The sequence below is a fragment of the Pelophylax lessonae genome, assembly GCF_965119305.1.
Source record: "Pelophylax lessonae genome assembly, chromosome: 8".
In the NCBI taxonomy this organism is placed as follows: domain Eukaryota; kingdom Metazoa; phylum Chordata; class Amphibia; order Anura; family Ranidae; genus Pelophylax; species Pelophylax lessonae.
The window spans coordinates 27,808,203-27,827,514 of NC_138775.1; the positions used below are offsets into that span (position 1 = coordinate 27,808,203).

The following is a 19,312-nucleotide window of genomic DNA, read 5'->3' on the forward strand; positions in this document are numbered from 1 at the left end:
ATCTCCATCCTGCAAATTTGGTTAACCCCTTTCCTGCCACACAGATGTAATCTCTGCTTCATCAATGCAATGTATGGGATTGTGGAGTGCAGAGCTGGAGGTCCCAGATGTATTCTCCCCCCGCAGTGATAGGCTTTAGTGGTATGATCTTCTATATATTGTACAGCTGTGTTGATATGAGTTGTGGCTTTGTACACCTCATGGGTTAAAGCCTGCACTGACAGGGAACAGCTCCCCCTGCAGGCCCAGCATTGTCTGCACACAACAGATTTCAGCACCAAATAACGGTCCAAAGCTGTTTTGGCGCTTAAAGCTACAGATCAGGAATTTAAAATCTGGCAATCCTGCAAACGTTGTATTATCTCTTTAGATTTATTTTCCTTAAGCTCTGTGGTGCAGGGAGGACACCCGAAACTAACGCCAGGTGCAAAAAGAACAAGTGAGCGCACAACAGGTGCACAGGGTGACCGATAGTTCTCCTCCGAAGAGAAAGGGCCCCGATCCCTCAGGGTGCAGGAATTCTGACGGGGTCTGGGGCACTTATGGTCCACCAGGTGGACTTAGCAAAGCAAGGCCCACCCAAGTACAAGGTGTGACTCCCTGGAATGAAGACCGCATGGAAGGGGGAGAACCTGACCATAAAGCCATGACCCCTCCCCCCTACCCAAGGACCTGCACCCTGTTGTACCAAAACCTGTACCATCCAATCAGCTAGTATCTAGGCTCCTGCACTGTATAGCTGATGCTAGATAGAAAAAAAGAGTATACAGATTAGAGGGGGGGGGGGAGGAGGGATTATTGAAACTGGTGCAGCTGTGCCTGGCAACCAATCAGCTTCTATCTTCAGCTTGTTCGCTTTCATAATAAATGATTGAAGCTGATTGGTTGCCAGGCACAGCTGCTCCAGTTCTGATGAATTTCTCAGTGTATAGTCAGCCTATAATCACACTTGTACGACTTTGCCGCGACTTGAAGCACTGCCTGTGTAATCCTGAGGTCTATGGACCTCAAGTCGCAGCAAAGTCGGACCAAAGTAGTGCAGGGATTACTTTGAAGTTGCTGTGACTTGAAGTCGCACAGATATGAACGGTACTCATTGGAAATCATGGAGTACGACTTGTCATGCGACTTTGCAGTCCCAAGTCTCACAAGTGTGAAAGGGGCCTTAAGGCTCACCACGCATTTTACAATCTCCCATTAGTGGCGATTCACATATATGCGATGCGGGAACCCTGCGAATCCACTGCGGGTTGCCGCATTGCATTCAAATCACAGGTAGTTCACATTGCCATATGTGATACGCTGGGGGTGTCAATACAAAGTTAACAACACCCCCAGATCAGTTTGCATATCGCAGTGTGAACTGTCAGTTTGGACATGAATTGGATCGCATTGGTGTGAACACCCAATGCGATGTGATTCTGCTAAGGACCCAAAAAAGGGTCCTGTGCGAGTTGTCTGAATGCGATACAAATTCAGCCATACAAACTGTAATGCTGAATTCCCATCGCACAGACATCGCATGTGATTTGCAAAGTAGTGCGCTCCGAATCGCATGCAATGTCTGTCATCGCTATAGTGTGAACCGGGACTGAGCCCCCATTCACACTCAGGCATGGCACATGTGTTTTTATAATGGGGTATCCTATACATCAGTGGTCCTCAGGGCCCACTAACAGGCCAGGTTTGCAAGATAACTGAAATACATCCCAGGTGATATCATTTGCTGCTCAGTGATTGCAGTACTCTAGTCTGCATCTCCCGAAGGTAATACTTAAAATCTGGCCTGTTAGTGGGCCCTGAGGACCGGAGTTGAGGACCACTGCTATACATGACAAACTCATGGATCTTTTGAAGCTTTGTGCTTCTTTCTTGTCACATTTGGGGTGCGATCACCAGTAAGGCCCCATTCTGTGCGGGTGCAGGGTCTTCTCTACATTGGGGGGCCGAGTACCTGCATGGATGTCATATTGGGAGCACTGGCTGTGTCCATGAAGCGGCTTCATCCCAATAGACATCAATGGGGCTGCACAGAACACCTGTATATCACTGTGCGGGTATACAACGTCCTCACACAGGATACACCCGGTGTGAATGAGGCCTAAGCCCCTTTTACACTTGTGCGATTTGAGACTGCAAAGTCGCATGACAAGTCGTACTCCATGATTTCCAAGAAGTACTGTTTATATCTGTGCAACTTCAAGTTGCAATGACTTTGAAGTAGTCCCTGCACTGCTTTTGTCCGACTTTGATACCTTTTGAGGTCCAGAGACCTCAAGATTACAGAGGCATTGCTTCAAGTCCAGTCAAAATCGTGCGACTTTTAGGTTGCACAAGTGTGAAAGTGACCTAACAGGCAGCGCAGGCACAACACGTGGTATGTGCATATTCACATAATACACAAGTGTGAATGTGGGCTACGATCCACCAACAACTATGTCTGCCTGATTGGCTAGTTTAGGTAGGTCCTCTTTTTGCACAGATGTGTTGATTCTACAATCTCCTTTAAATGTTATATAAGGAGAAACCTAAACAATCTATTCCAATAGTATAAAAGACAGGCAGGCTCTCTTTCATCCATTGTTGATAGTGGATGACCAGACCCAGTGGTGGAGACAGACCTGACCACGGACCACACCAGCCCGCACCCCATACACCCCCCGGTCGCCACTTCACTCACCCTGTGCTACCCCTGGACTGACATGTGGAGGCGGCGACTTTCCCCATTTGGTGGTCAGGCTTCCCCTACGCCTCCTCCCTCCTCCAATAGGGTGGCTTCTCCTTTCGGCCAATTGGAAAACAGGTCTCAGGACCTGCTTCCTGGTTGGCCAGGAGGAGAATCTGTGTGACAATAGCAAATATTCATTCGCTATTGTCACACAACTGGGTGGGCTCATGGTGCAGTTCTCTGCGCCCCGAGTTCACCCTTTTTTTTTTAAGCCAATTAGAGCCTCTGGCTCTAATCAAGTGCTTAAAAAAAAAATCCCCCATTGAACTCCATGCATCCGGCGCCCTGCATGTAGATTAGGGGGCCAGATACATGGATAGGGGTCAACGCCCCTAATGGATGTGCCGCCACTGACCAGACCCCTATTAGCTTACCCCGTAAGGGCTCTTTCCCACGGGCGGTCCGATCAGATCTGCCTGTCAGTTTTTTAGGCGGATCTGATTGGATGCTCCATGCAGCTCTATGGAGCAGCGGATGTCAGCGGTGACATGTCCGCTGACACCCGCTGCCATCCGCATCCGATCCTGTCCGTGAAATCCGGACGGATGGAAACCCTATTTTCCATCCATCCTGGGGATCGGATCAGATGAGAGCGGACAGGCGGTCCGCTCTCATCCGATTCCCCATAGAGAGCAGCGGGGGCTGTGACACCTCCCTCTCCGCACTGCAAGCGGAGACGGAGCTGTCATCCGCCCCGTCAGTGGGGATCGCGGATCGATACCCGCTGAGCAGCACGGATCCGCCTACGGAGGCGGACCGTGTGAAAGAGCCAGAACAACATTTTTGAGCTTCTTGGTGGTGAGTAAGGAGTTGTAGTGCTTAGTAGCAACAGGAAGCTTAAAAATGTGGTTGCTACAGTAAGTTACTAAGGCAGGAGGTAATAATTTGGCTCTTGGTAAGGTGTGGGGGTGGTTATCTTGGTTGGTAATAGGCTGCAGCAACTTAGAGCAAGACCCCCCCTTCATAACTAACAAAGATGTAAAATATAACCCTTTACATATGTAAATGACCGCAGAACCCATAACTACGTATATGTGTGAACTTCTTGCTGAAGGCTGAAGAGGGTGCAGCACATCAACTCAACAAGAAGCTCAAACATGGTTGTCATGGGATGTTGCCTGAGTGTAAGCTGTAACATTTTCCATCTTGGCATGATATGGGGGTGCAGCACTTCTTAGCAAGACCCCCCACCTACCATACCAACATCCAAACTAGTACAGCTTACCCTAGTAAATGACCCCATTATAATTATATTTTTGATCTTCTTGTTGGTTAGTAAGAGGGTGCAGATCCCCAAAGCAACAAGGAGCTCAGTGGTTGTTATTGGCTAACCAACATTTTGGATCTTGGTAAGATATATGGGGGAGATTCTTAGTTGCGAAAAGGGTTTAGCACTTCACAAGTTCTACCCCCCCCCCCCAAAAAAAAAAAAAAAAACATATTTTACTTATCCAAACTACAACTGACATTGGTAAATGACTGCATCACCCCATGACAACTATATTTTGAGCTTCTTAGTAAGAGGGTGCAGCACCCCATAGCAACAAGGAGCTCAGTGGTTCTCATTGGGTAACTAACATTTAGGATTTTGGTAATATATATGGGGGGAGATTTCTTGGTTGGGAAGAGGGTATAGCACTTTATCGCAAGTGCTACCCCCCCAATATTTTTCCAGAGTCACCCCATAGCAACAAGGAGCTAAAAAAATATGGCTGTTATGGGGGTGTTGCCAGCAGTAATAGCAAATCCCCCTCCTTTCCCATATGTTACAGGGTACATTTGTAGAGTAACTACAGAACTCCATGACAGCCATATTTTCAGTTTCTTGTTGGTTAGTAAGGGGGTGTAGCATATCATCCCAACAAGCTCAAAAACAATGTTTTGGCGGTGCTGCTGCAATTTAGAAGGATAAACTTGTATACTCCGGATCTTGATAAGATATGAAGGTGATGAATATGCAGGAGTAGCACTTCTGAGCAATACCCTCATCTCATACCTAGATCAACACCATTACAACTAAGCTCTGGTTTACATAAATTCAATTACAGATATTGCATGTGAAATCAAATACGATGCAAATTCAGCCATACAGAATGTACGGCTGAATTTGCATCGGATTTGGACACAACTCACACAGGACCTTTTTTTGGGTTGCAATCACACCCATTGGATCTGATTCCTGTCTGAATTGATAGTTGGCACTGCGATATGATCTGGGGGTGTCATTAACTTTGTATTGACACCTCCAGCAATTCGCATAAGGCAGTGTGAACTGCCTTAGTTGAAAGTGAAGCAGAAACTTGCAGTGGATTCACAGGGCGCTTGCATCGCATATATGTGAATTGGAACTTACACTAGTAAATGGCTGCAAATACCGCATCACATTTTCTTAACCCCCTCCCACCCCCAAAATATTAAGAATGCTCAAAATTTTTGCATCTTATATCAGGATTTGTTTAATAGTTAAATCTCCTTTCACACTTCATGCAACTTTGAAGCAATGTCTGTGTAACCTTGAGGGGTATGGACCTCAAGATGCATAAAAATATTGCAGATATGAATGGCACTCATTGCATTCCCAAGTAACAAGTGTGAAAAAGCAAACATCCCCAAAAACCCAAACTTTTAGATTACATTAGTGAATCGCTGCTGCACCCTATGTCAAACCATTTTTGAACTTCTCGTTGCTATGTAACCAGGCTTAACCGTAAACCCCAAAGGCTACCTTTCATGTCACATTTAGCCTGGTCATACATGATACAATTTTCTTGAAATTTACCTTCAATTATGTAGCATTTAACCTCATTATGTGGTAAATCTAACAAAATTGTACAACAAATGAACATGAATGGCCCATACACACTATAAGATTTTCTGAAGACTTACTCCTTCAGATTTACCTTTTCTATGTAGTGCAAGGGCCTGCCAGATTGCATACAAATTGAAAGTGTTTAGGTTTGACCTCATATTATATGGTTTTGGTTAAGTCTTCAGAAAATCTTATAGTGTGTATGGCCCATTAGATGTTCTGCTGAACTACAAACCATAACATCTGCAATCACCCACCTGTCAGTCCCCGTTCACACTAGGGCGACCTGGTCGCCTCACATAGGGAAGCTGCGGACCCGTTCTAATAGGAGCGACACAAGTCGCTCCAACTTAGAAAAAGGGTCCGGAGCTTCTTTGGGGCGACTGCCATAGACTTCAATGTCATGAAGTCCGTGGCGGCCACTCCGAGGTCGCGGTGCGAAGTAGCGTCGCCCCCTATGTGAACGAGGCCTCAGTGAGCATTTCTCCCCCTCCCCCGATACTCAATAACCACAAACCTTTATACAAAAACAAAATCTCTTTTTTATTTATACAAAAACAATCTTGGTACAAAAACGAAAAAAAATCTACCAAGCACGGTTATATACAGAAAACACAAGCCATGCACGATCAAAGAAAAAAGAAAGAAGCGCGCTGGCGGCTTCCATGGAACGTTACATTGGAACGTAAAGAAAAGATGAGAAGCGGCAGCAGGTTAACCCTTTCCGCAGGGATTGCACTCACATGCTGCGCCAAAACAAGTGCTAAAGGAATCTTCAACCTTCCTTATAAAGAAAAAAATAAAAAGGATGAAAAAAAAAATTGGATGATAAAAAGGGGAAAAAAAATTGGACAAGAAAAAAAAAAAAAAAAATTGGGACGATACATAAAAAAAAAAAATTGGGACGATAAAGAAAAATAAAAAAAGGATGAAAAAAAAAAATGGACGATAAAGTTCTCGCCTAAGAGATAATAAAGTCTTTTTAGTCCCAAGAATAAAGTTTATTTATTTCGCCTTCTTGGATTTCAGCGCCTTGGGCTTGGCCGCCTTCTTCACCGCCTTACTGGGGGACTTCTTGGCGCTCTTGGCGGCGGGCTTAGGGCTGGCTTTCTTGGCCGCAGGCTTGGCCTTCTTCACGCTCTTCTTGGGGGTGCTGGCCGGCTTCTTGGCCACAGGCTTGGCGGCTTTCTTGGGTACCGCCAGCCCCTCCAGCTTCTTCTTATTGAGGCGGAAGCTGCCATTGGCGCCGACCCCCTTCACCTGGAGGAGGGTGTCATTCTGGACCAGAGCCTTCACCGAGTATTTCAGGTAGGTGCGGCCGTTCTGCTGGTCGAACCAGGACACCTTCTTGGCCTCGCCGTAGATCTTGGCCAGGGATGAGCCGTTCCTCTCGCCTAGTTTGCGGATGGTGTCCACCACCAGCTGGCTGTACTTGCCGGGCTGATTCTTCTTCTTCTTGCCGGACTTCTTAGCGGGTGAAGAGGCGGACTTGGCCTGCTTGCTGGTGGCGGCGGGGGCGACCTCGGTCTGTGCCATGGCTAGCGGCGGGCTCTGGGCTCGGCTCTATACGCTCTGACCTTTCGGCTCTCTCCGCTCTGACTCCCGGGCTGCCTCCGCTTAGGTCTCAGCTCTCTCCGCTCTGAGCTCCGGGCTGTCTCCGCTTAGGTCTCGGCTGCCTCCGCGCTGCCTCCGCTTGGGGTCTCGGCGGTCTCCGCTCTGACTCCCGGCTATCTCCGCTTAGCTTCTCGGCTCGCTCCGCTCTCTCGGGCTCTCCGCAGCAGACTGACACGCAGCTGCAGCGCTCCGCCCTTTTTTTTAATACACGCCGAGCGGACCACGTTGAGAACAACAACAGCTCCCAGCCCCCGTCCGCCGCCGACTTGTGTTTTCTCCCCCGCCTTCCCCCTCCGTTTCCCGCACCCCCGCAACCCCCGACACCGGGACCACCGCCCCCCACCCACCTCCAGACCCCCGTCTACCGATCCCCCTCGAAAACCCGACTCTTCTCGGTGGAATTCAGCCTGAAATCGGCGGATTCTTAGGTGCACCCCTGGCCGCCGTAGCCCTAGCGGCGGGGAGGCGGTCTGTTCGTGGCCGGTTTTGGAGGGGAAGGGGGTCGGGGTGGGGGATGGGGGGTGTCGGAAGGGGGAGAGGGGGTTCTGACGGAGGTGGTACATTTTATTTGGGGTCTCTAGGTGGTGGGGGAGGGGAGATGTGAGGGGTTTAATTTGGAGGAAATAACACAGAGCGCCCCTCACGTGATCCTGGAGCTGGAGGGAGATGGTGATGCTGGCACTGGGAGTGGGGGGTGGGGGTACACCTGGCACTGCAATGGGGTTCTGGAAATCAGCAATACAAATTCTACAGCTGGGAAGAATTGTTTATTACGTCCAAAGTGGTCAATGTATCCAATACTGAGGAGGAGATCACTGAGGAGATACTTTGTATTACATGGATCCTGCATGAGATCTGCAATGATAGGGAGTGAGATCTGCAATCATAGGGAATAGGGAGTGAGATCAGCAATCAGGGAGTGAGATCTGCAATCATAGGGGGTGGGTGAATACTGAAATCATGGGAGGGGGTGAGATCTGCAATCATTGGGGGTGAGATCTGCAATCATAGGGGGTGACATCTGCAATGATAGGGAATAGGGAGTGAGATCAGCAATCAGGGAGTGAGATCTGCAATCATAGGGGGTGGGTGAGTACTGAAATCATGGGAGGGGGTGAGATCTGCAATCATTGGGGGTGAGATCTGGAATCAGGGAGTGAGAGCTGCAATCATTGGGGGTGAGATCTGCAATCATAGGGGGTGAGATCTGCAATCATTGGGGGTGAGATCTGCAATGATAGGGAATAGGGAGTGAGATGTGCAATCGGGGAGTGAGATCTGCAATCATAGATCATTGGGGATGAAAGCTGCAATCATTGGGGGTGAGAGCTGCAATCATTGGGGGTGAGAGCTGCAATCATTGGGGGTGAGATCTGCAATCATAGGAGGTGAGATCTGCAATCATTGGGGGGTGAGATCTGCAACCATAGGGGGTGAGATCTGCAATGATAGGGAATAGGGAGTGAGATATGCAATCGGGGAGTGAGATCTGCAATCATAGGGGGTGGGTGAGTACTGAAATCATGGGAGGGGGGGGGTGAGATCTGCAATCATTGGGGGTGAGATCTGGAATCAGGGAGTGAGAGCTGCAATCATTGGGGGTGAGATCTTCAATCATAGGGGGTGAGATCTGCAATCATAGGAGGTGAGATCTGCAATCATTGGGGATGAAAGCTGCAATCATTGGGGGTGAAAGCTGCAATCATTGGGGATGAAAGCTGCAATCATTGGGGGTGAAATCTGCAATCATAGGAGGTGAGATCTGCAATCATTGGGGTGAGATCTGCAATCATAGGGGGTGAGATCTGCAATGATAGGGAATAGGGAGTGAGATATGCAATCGGGGAGTGAGATCTGCAATCATAGGGGGTGGGTGAGTACTGAAATCATGGGAGGGGGGGGGGGTGAGATCTGCAATCATTGGGGGTGAGATCTGGAATCAGGGAGTGAGAGCTGCAATCATTGGGGGTGAGATCTGGAATCAGGGAGTGAGAGCTGCAATCATTGGGGGTGAGATCTTCAATCATAGGAGGTGAGATCTGCAATCATAGGAGGTGAGATCTGCAATCATTAGGGGTGAGATCTGCAATCATAGGGGGTGAGATCTGCAATCATAGGGGGTGAGATCTGCAATCATAGGGAATAGGGAGTGAGATCTGCAATCAGGGAGTGAGATCTGCAATCATAGGGGGTGGGTGAGTACTGAAATCATGGGAGGGGGGGGGTGAGATCTGCAATCATTGGGGGTGAGATCTGCAATCATAGGGGGTGAGATCTGCAATCATAGGAGGTGAGATCTGCAATCATTGGGGATGAAAGCTGCAATCATTGGGGGTGAGATCTGCAATCATTGGGGGTGAGATCTGCAATCATTGGGGGTGAGATCTGCAATCATTGGGGGTGAGATCTGCAATCATAGAAGGTGAGATCTGCAATCATAGGAGGTGAGATCTGCAATCATAGGGGGTGAGATCTGCAATCATGGGGGGGGGGGGGGGGTAAGATCTGCAATCAAAGGGGGAGAGAGCTGCAATCATTGGGGTGAGAGCTACAATCAGGGAGTGAGATCTGTAATCATTGAGGCTGAGATTTGTAATCATTGGAGGTGAGATCTGTAATAATTGAGGATGAGATCTGCAATCAGGGAGATGAAGGGAGGACTGCAGGTCAATCCAAACTTATCAGACAAGACTACAGAATCTCAATCATAAATATCAGATCTTTCCAGGCAAAAAATCTATCAGTATTGGGCACATAATTATCTATCTATCTATCTATCTATCTATCTATCTATCTATCTATCTATCTATCTATCTATCTATCTATCTATCTATCTATCTATCTATCTATCTATCTATCTATCTATCTATCTATCTATCTATCTATCTATCTATCTATCTATCTATCTATCTATCTATCTATCTATCTATCTATCTATCAATGAATGTGTATACTGCCCAGCATGTGTTTATGTCGGTAGTTTGACATTAAATTAAAAAGTCTTAGGTTGAAAAAAATAAAAACAAAAACCCCTAAGAACAATTCTACAACCTTCCCTAGGTGTGCCTTGTTTTTATAATCACACACCTATCATTATGTATAGTGATCAGTTACTATAAAAAGGATCAGCGGCTGACATTGCAGATCCCAGGAGTTCCATAGACACCTGTGCCTTTCCAGCTGAGCAGGGGGTGGGGGGCGTCAGCAATGATCTGACAGTGGGAAAACAGATGTGCCATGTGTCAGCCTGACGTATTTTAGGTTTAGATTTTAGATTTTCTGCTGTCAGCAGGTGAATCCCGCTGACAGATGAAATAACCGAGCCTGAAAGTATCAGTTCAGGTATCGGAGCATTTGCACGAGTATAGTACCGTTACCCATGTAAATGCTTAGTGTTGGACCCTGATACAGATGCATCCCTACCTATAGGGATTAATTTCACATTAATTACTTACTAACATTAATTGCTAATTAATATTAATGTAGCACCCTCCTAAGTAGGTGCTAGTGAGAGAGTATAGCTTGAGCTCTGTCTGCTTACTAGAGGGGCTGCAGGTAAATCTATATTGTTCTCTGCCTACCAGCGGGCAGGATCTGTTAGTGAGGTCTGCTCATTGTGCTCAGTATGCTATTAATTCAGCCTGGAGAGTGTTTCACACTGGTCCAATAGGGAGGCATGTTGAACAGTGGGAGGAAACCTGACGAATGGGTGCATAGGCTTTTGATACAGTCCTGATGATTAGCAGAGGGCAGGTCGCCTTGGTGCATTCTGGGATACTGTATAAAAGCCAGGAGCACATGTGCTTGGGGTCTTTGGCTGGTGAGCGGAGTCCCAGAGGGAGGGGGGCGGCTGCCTCCTCCTCCGTAGAGGTGCCATGCGGTCACAGGAGGTCATCCTGAGGGCCAGAGGAGCGGTTGAGAGGAGCTTGTGACAGTACTCACCGTCACTGGGAGTGAAAGACAGATGCTTAATGGACACTGAGAATATGATTTGGATTGCTTCAAATGGGTTCTGTTTTTACACTTATGATAATGCGTATTGTACTTCAATGTCAGAGACGGACAATCTGCCACTGGTGGACTTTTCCTATTGTCTGTGTATTGAGGTGTGATGTGGATTCTCTTAAGCCTGTCTGTCCCATTGTTAATGAACTCACATATTGTTTCTGTCCAGATGGCTAGATAATTAGTTCAGGTTCATTCTATTTCTGTATACAATTGCATCTGCATATGATAATATAATCAGGCAACCCCTGATCTGTGTGTGGTACTCTGATCAGGAGGGGGATGTCCATGCTGTATATAAGCTGTGTGTGTAGTTGAATAAAGAGAGAAGGTTACAGTAGAAGCTAAGTTGTTGGCTAGCTTTGTATGGGGGGGGCGGCTGGAATATTTGATATCTATGTTCAAGACTGAAGGAAGCCATATACTGACGGAAGTCCACAAGCACAGTGTGGGTCGCAGTTCCGTTACAGAGCTTAACCCAGAGGTCCAGGGAAGCCGACTGAGAGGGGAGACACTGGAGACCCTGGGACTGCAGTATAGTGAGCACAGGCACTGGTATCAAGGGATGAAAAAAAAATGGTGTTAAGCACCACCAATCCCGCGCAAAGGACCGTAGTGTGTATTTTATAAATAGTTAATTATTAGTGAAATTAGTATATAACGTGTGTATATATATATATATATATATATATATATATATATATATATTGTGGGATCTCCAACGTGAACGTGAAAACGTAATATTTGAAAAATTATATAATAAAATATAATAGTTGCGCTCAACCAAAAAAAAACAACAAGTGTTAGAAGTAAACCACAAACATATATCAATGCATATTCAGTGCCAAAGTTATTAATTTTGGCACTGCATATGCATTGATATATGTTTGTGGTTCACTTATAACACTTGTTGATTATTCCATTGGGTTTATAACCTATTTTTTATTGCTAATATTTTGTCCCCGCACCGTTGTTTATTATCACCATTTATTTTTGGTTGAGCGCAACTATTATATTTTATTATATAATTTTTCACACTGGTGTCAAGGGGCCTGACCTGAGGGGGGCCACCCCTGCTCGTAGTATAGTCAGTGGACGGGTGTCAGTCATGTGACTTGTCATGCCACTTTGAACTCTCAAGTCGCATGACAAGTTGCGGCAGTGTGAACCAGGGCTCCCCCCTCCCCTACATAATAGTGTTTAGGCTTCTCAGGCTGGAAGGAGGAGGAGGTCACACGTTTCCTCATATTGATATTTCTAAGAGCTCCCAGAAGTGCGGATCGAGGAGTTCCTTTTAATGCCCAACTCCGGGAGTTAGAACAAATCTACCATCATACATGCACTGCAAGGGTTAAATGATCATTATGCCCAGGGTGGGCGGGTTAGAGGAACAGGCTGTATTGCTTATGCCCCATACACACGTGCAGATTATCTGCAGACTTTTGTCTGCAGACTTACCTTTTCTATGTAGTGCGAGGGCCTGCCGGATTGCATACAAATTGAAAGTGTTTAGGTTTGACCTCATATTATATGGTTTTGGTAAGTCTGCAGACAAAAGTCTGCAGATAATCTGCACGTGTGTATGGGGCATTACCCTGACTCTGGTCTGTTGGAGGTCCTTCAGTGCAATCACCCTACAGTGCCGGGCTTTTAACCCTATTAAAAATTGTATGGAGAGGTATGGACTGTATGGCAGATTTATGGAAGAGCCCTGGGGCCATTATAAAAAAAAAAAAAATTTCAAAGATTTCTGAGCTTGAAAAATTTTTTTATTAAAGAATTCTGAGCTTGAAAGTCAGAATTCTGAGCTTGAAAGTCAAAATTCTGAGTTTGAAAGTCAGAATTCTGAGATAAAAAAGTCAGAATTCTGACTTTGCAAGTCAGAATTCTGAGATTACAAGTTTGGACTATGCTAAAATGTATTAAATATAATTCTGAGATTAAAAATCAGAGTTCTGAGATTAAAAATCAGAATTCTGAGATTAAAAGTCACAATTCTGAGTTTAAAGGTCATAGTTCTGAGATTAAAAGTCACAATTCTGAGTTTAAAGGTCATAGTTCTGAGATTAAAAGTCACAATTCTGAGTTTAAAGGTCATAGTTCTGAGATTAAAAGTCACAATTCTGAGATAGAATTCTGACTTTCAAACTCAGAATTCTGTAAAAAAAAAATCTTTGAAATTTTTGTTTATGATGGCCCCAGGGCTCTTCCGATTAATGGCACCATCCCCTATTTATTTATTTTTTTCTCCCTTTTTATCTTTTTTTTTTTCTCTAGAGTTATTTGTCCTTCTATATATATATTCTTTTGCTTCTGTATCCTCTTCCCCGTCCTTCAACTTTTTTGAAAGTCAGAATTCTGAGATAAAAAAAGTCAGAATTCTGAGATAAAAAAGTGCAACCATGCATATTTTTAGCACTGGTTACTGTAGTAATGTCACTGATCCCCCCAAAAGTTTCAAAAATGTCAGTTAGGAGTCCGATCTGTCTGCCCCAATGTCGAAGTTCCGCAAAATATCGCAGATCGCCGCCATTACTAGTAACAAAAAAAACAATAAAAATCACATAAATCTTTCCCGTAGTTAATAGATGCGATAACTTTTGCGCAAACCAATCAAAATACGCTTATTGCGATTTTTTTTTTTTACCAAAAATATGTAGCAGAAAACAAATTGGCTTAAAATGTTAAAAATTTTGATTTTTACTTTTTTTTTTTTTTTGGGAATGTTATATAGCAGAATGTGAAAAATATTGTTTTTTTTTTTTTTCAAAATTGTCGTTCTTTTTTTGGTTAATAGCGCAAAAAAAAAAAAAAACGCACAGGTGATCAAATACCACAAAAAGAAAGCTCTATTTGTGGGGGAAAAAAAAGGACATCATTTGGGTACAGCATCGCATGACCACGCAATTGTCCGTTAAAGTAACGCAGTGTTGAATTGCAAAATGTGGCCTGATCATTAAGGGGGCAAATCCTTCCGGCCCAGAAGTAGTTAAAGTAGAACTAAAGGCAAAACTTATTAGTATTCTTATTTTTTTTTTTTCATTTTGGATAGAGTAAGGGAAGGTTATACCCCTGTCAGGTTTTTTTTTTTTTTTTGCCATCTATGTCCCATTGGGGAGATTTCCCTTCACTTCCTGTCCCATAGCCAAACCAGGAAGTGAGAGGAAATCCCTCCAAAGTGAGGGAATCCCAGGTTGTCGCCAGAACTAGTCTCCCCATTGGAAGATTTCCCCTCTATTCCTGTTTTGGTGGCAAACAAAAATGTGGGATTTTCCTTCACTTTCACTCTTCTTGATAATAGTAAACAGGACAAATAGAGAGGGTGAATCTCCCCAATGAGGGCACAGACAGCAATATAAACCCGACAGGGATTCTAAATCCCTCTCCACTCCAGCCAAAACGAAAAAAAAAAAAGAAAAATGTTTATTTAGGTACAGCGTCGCACGACCGCGCAATTGTCCGTTAAAGTAATGCTGGGCCGAATCGCAAAATATGGCCTGGCCATTAAGGGGGCAAATCCTTCCGGTCTTAAAGTGGTTAATCTTTGCAGTTCTGGAGGAGCCCCACTGCGAGAATATTTGTTTGTTGTTTCTGGAGTTGGGCTTTAAAAAAATTCAACAAGGAAAAAAATGACCAACCTTTTTTGCGATTCGTCACTGCGTTACTTTAATGGACATTTGCGCGGTCGTGCGACGCTGTACCCAAATAAAATTGATGTCCTTTTTTTCCCCACAAACAGAGCTTTCTTTTGGTGGTATTTGATCACCTGTGCAGCTTTTTTTTTTTTCTTGAGCTATAAACAAAAAAAGAGCGACAATTCTGAAAAAAAAAAAAAATAATAATATTTTTCACATTCTGCTATATGACATTCTCAAAAAAAAAAAAAATTTAGTGCCCATTCACATACGAGCGACGCTACTTCGCGCCGCGACCTCGGAGCGCCCGCCACGGACTTGATAACATTGAAGTCTATGGCGGTCGCCTCCTGGTCGCCCCAAAGAAGCTCCGGACCCTTTTTCTAAGTCGGAGCGACTTGTGTCGCTCCTATTAGAACGGGTCCACAGCTTCCCTATGGAAGGCGACCTACGGCGACCTGTGAGGCGACCAGGTCGCCCTAGTGTGAACCGGGACTTAATATCACATTTTTGTTAACATTTTAGGCCAATTTGTTTTCTGCTACACATGTTTGGTAAAAAAAAAAAAAATCGCAGTAAGCGTATTTTGATTGGTTAGCGCAAAAGTTATCGCGTCTACAAACTAGGGGAAAGATTTATGTCATTTTTATTGTTTTTTTTTTTTTTTTTAATGTTTTACTAGTAATGGTGGCGATCTGCGATTTTTTATTTGCAGGACTGCGACATTGTGGCGGACAGATCGGACCCCTGACTGACATTTTTGACACTTTTGGGGGGACCAGTGACATTACTACAGTAATCAGTGCTATATATATGCACTGCTACTGTACTAATGACACTGGCAGGGAAGGGGTTAACCCAGTGGGTCACAAGGGGTTAAATGTGAGCCTAGGGAAGTGTTTCTAACTGTGGGGGGGGGGGGGGGGTTTGAAATGATCATAGAGACCTGTGTTTCTATATAGAAGGATCACAGGCACTCTGTGATCATTCCAGCGAGAACGGTCGGCTGTGTGAAGATTGGGGCGGACCCCAATCTTCTGGGCAGCCGAATACTTGGTGGAGGGGGCTCTCCTGAAGAGCGACCCCCCCCCCCCCCCCCCAGAGGGAAGGGACCAGAAGGTAAACGCCCCTCCATGGTAGCCGGTGTGTCCATGCACATTAGGCATTTGGGGGCGTTTAGAGGCATACAAATAAACCCCCCCCCCCCCTCCAGCCAGCGTTGCCAGGAGAAGCAGCATTTTGACAGAAAAAATGCTTGACGCCTGTAAACGCACATTGCAGCTTTATGCGTTTAGCACTTAAGCGTTAATTCATTTCAAAGGGCAGAATAAATATTTAAGGCGTTTGACGCACCTAAATGCGTTTACATTCATCAATCGTTTTTTTCTGCCAAAACTCTGCTGCCAGGAGGATAGACGTTCAGAAGAGCTGGGCAAACGTCCGGCGTGCGTGAGGCCTGGATGCGACTTTCACCAAACATTCACCAGTAGCAAATCCATGACCTCAGGTTCACACGGTCACATTGCATGTAATATGCACAGGAATCATACCGCATTCCTGTGCAAACCACATGATTCTGTGCAGTGCGATTTCAGCCCATCATTTTGTATGGCTCAGATCACACCCTATTCCTGTGCAATTCGCATGCGATTCTGTGCGGTATGAGTTGAGCCCATCATTTTGTATGGCTCAAATCTCACCCCATTCCTGTGCAATTCGCATGCGATTCTGTACGGTATGAGTTGAGCCCATCATTTTGTATGGCTCAAATCGCACCACATTCCTGTGCAATTCACATGTGATTCTATGCGGTTTGAACCCATCATTTTGTATAGCTCAAATTGCACCCAATTTCTGTGCAAATCACATGCGATTCTGTGTGGTGCAATTCGAGCCATTCATTTTGTATGGCTCAAATCTCACCCCATCCCTGTGCAATTGACATGCGATTCTGTGCGTTACAAGTTGAGCCCATCAGTTTGTATGGCTCAAATCGCACCCAATTTCTGTGCAAATCACATGCGATTCTGTGCAGTGCAATTCGAGCCATTCATTTTCTATGGCTCAAATCACACTGCATTCCTGTGCAAATCACATGCGCTTCTGTGTGGTGCAATTCGTGCCATTTATTTTGTATGGCTTAAATCGCACCACATTCCTGTGCAAATTAAATGTGATTCTGTGCGTTGCGATTTGAACCCATCATTTTCTATGGCTCAAATTGCACCCTATTTCTGTGCAAATCACATGCGATTCTGTGGGGTGCAATTTGAGCCCATCATTTTGTATGGTTTAAATTGCATCGTATCTGCACAAAAAATATGCAGGCAGCTTTTTTTTTGCCGCATCCAAATCAGATCGCATTGGGCGTTCATACCGATGCGATTTAATTCAGACAAACGCACTGCGTTCTGCAATCTATTTTAGGGGTGTTGTTAACTTTTTATTGACACCCGCAGCAGATTGCATGAAAACAGTGTGATTGCTATGCAGTGCTATGCGATGTTAGAAACGCAGCGATTCCTGTGCGTTTCTTACATCCCATCAGTGTGAACTGGGGCTCACCGTAATTTAGAGAGGAGCTCAAGGCATCCCTTTTTGGGTGACACATTGATCCAGGGCAGGGACAAGGGGTGGGTAGAAGGGCACTGTGGTATTATGTGGTGGTGGGGGGGGGGGGCACCACAAGGAGATTTGGGGGAAGAGGGGATTTGTGTTGGAAAGGCTATTTGGGGGTGGCAGTGGATAAGAATTGTTCTAGGAGGGCAAATTTGGGGAGGTGTGCTAGGAGTGGTGATTTAGAGGGGGGGAGTTGTGTTGGGAGGAGGGGGATTTGTACTATTAAAGTAATATGGCAGAGAGGAGATATTTCTTTTGGGGGGGGGTTTGATTTGTGCTAGGAGGGGAAATTTGTGGATAGGATTTTACATTGGGGAGGGGATTCTTGTGCTGGAAGACGGGGGGGGGGGGGGGGGAGAGAGGATTTATCCTTGAAGGGTAGAAATTTGTGCTAGGAGGGGAAATTGATTTTTATTTTAAGGGGTGACGGGACATGTGCTGGGGGCATATGGGGAGAGGGAGGATTTGAGCTGGGGGGTGGGTCAAAGATTTGTTCTGGGAGGAAGTATTTCAGCAGGGGGCAGATTTGTACTGGGAGGAGGGGGGATTTGTACTATGATAGTAATATGGTAGAGGGGAAATATTTTTTTTGGGGGGGTGGGATTTGTGCTAGGAGGGGAAATTTGTGGGTAGGATTTGGGATTCTTGTGCTGGAAGGGGGGTTTTGGAGTGGGAAGAGAGGATTTGTGCTAGGAGGGGAAATTGTTTTTTATTTTAGGGGGTGAGGGGATATGCGCTGGGGGCATATGGGGAGAGGGAGGATTTGAGCTGGGGGGAGGGGGGGAGATTTGTTCTGGGAGGAAGTATTTCAGCAGGAGGCAGATTTGTACTGGGAGGAGGGGGGATTTGCACTATAAAAGTAATATGGTAGAGGGGAAATACTTTTTTTTTGGGGGGGGGGGGGGAATTTGTGCTAGGAGAGGAAACTTGTGCGTAGGATTTGGTTGAGGGGATTCTTGTGCTGGAAGGGGGGTTTTGGAGTGGGGGGAGGAGAGGATTTGTGCTAGGAGGGGAAATTTTTATTTTAGGGTGTGAGGGGATTTGCGCTGGGGGCATATGGGGAGAGAGAGAATTTGAGCTGGGGGGTGGGGCAAAGATTTGTTCTGGGAGGAAGTATTTCAGCAGGAGGCAGATTTGTACTGGGAGGAGGGGGGTATTTTTGTGCTAGGAGGGGGGATTTGTACTATAAAAGTAATATGGTGGAGGGGAAATATTTTTTTTTGGGGGGGGGGGGGTTGGGATTTGTGCTAGGAGAGGAAATATGTGGGTAGGATTTGGGATGGGAGAGGGGATTCTTGTGCTGGAAGGGGGGTTTTGGGGTGGGGGGAGGATTTGTGCTTGAAGGGTAGAAGACTTGTGCTAGGAGGGGGAATTGATTTTTATTTTAGGGGGTGAGGGGATATGCGCTGGGGGCATATGGGGAGAGGGAGGATTTGAGCTGGGGGGTGGGGCAAAGTTTGTTCTGGGAGCAAATATTTCAGCAGGAGGCAGATTTGTACTGGGGGGGGGGGGGGGATTTTAGGCTCAGGGGGGTGAACATGCAGATTAGTACCCAATCACACACATAATGCTCATACATTTTGAGGGGGGGGCGGAGTTTGGCATGTTAGCCGCCCCCCCCCCCCCCCCCCCCCCCCCCCCCCCGATTCACTGCTTTATAAATATACCCTGGGAAGTTTTGCAATTTCTTTCTTTCTGCTCAATAATCACAACAATGTAGCAATATTGTTTTTTTATTCAGCATAAAAAGTAACCAAAAACAATAATATATCATTAAAGACCGTCTTGTTCACATAAAAAAATACACACAGATGTGCAAAATAAAAAGCTTATAAATTGCGATCAACACAACATTTAAAAAAAAAAAAATCTCGTGGTCCCCGCAAGGCTTTTCAGTTTCCC

General features: G+C 45.6%; 1 protein-coding gene across 1 annotated transcript; it reads right to left on the bottom strand.

Moving 5' to 3' along the window:
- Positions 1-6,516: 6,516 nt before the first annotated feature.
- Positions 6,517-7,109, bottom strand: LOC309562393 (histone H1.10-like). Its single transcript, XM_082266595.1, has one exon. It carries the CDS (start codon positions 7,071-7,073, stop codon positions 6,543-6,545), a length of 531 nt encoding a protein of 176 aa, XP_082122721.1. The 5' UTR covers positions 7,074-7,109; the 3' UTR covers positions 6,517-6,542.
- Positions 7,110-19,312: the final 12,203 nt, after the last annotated feature.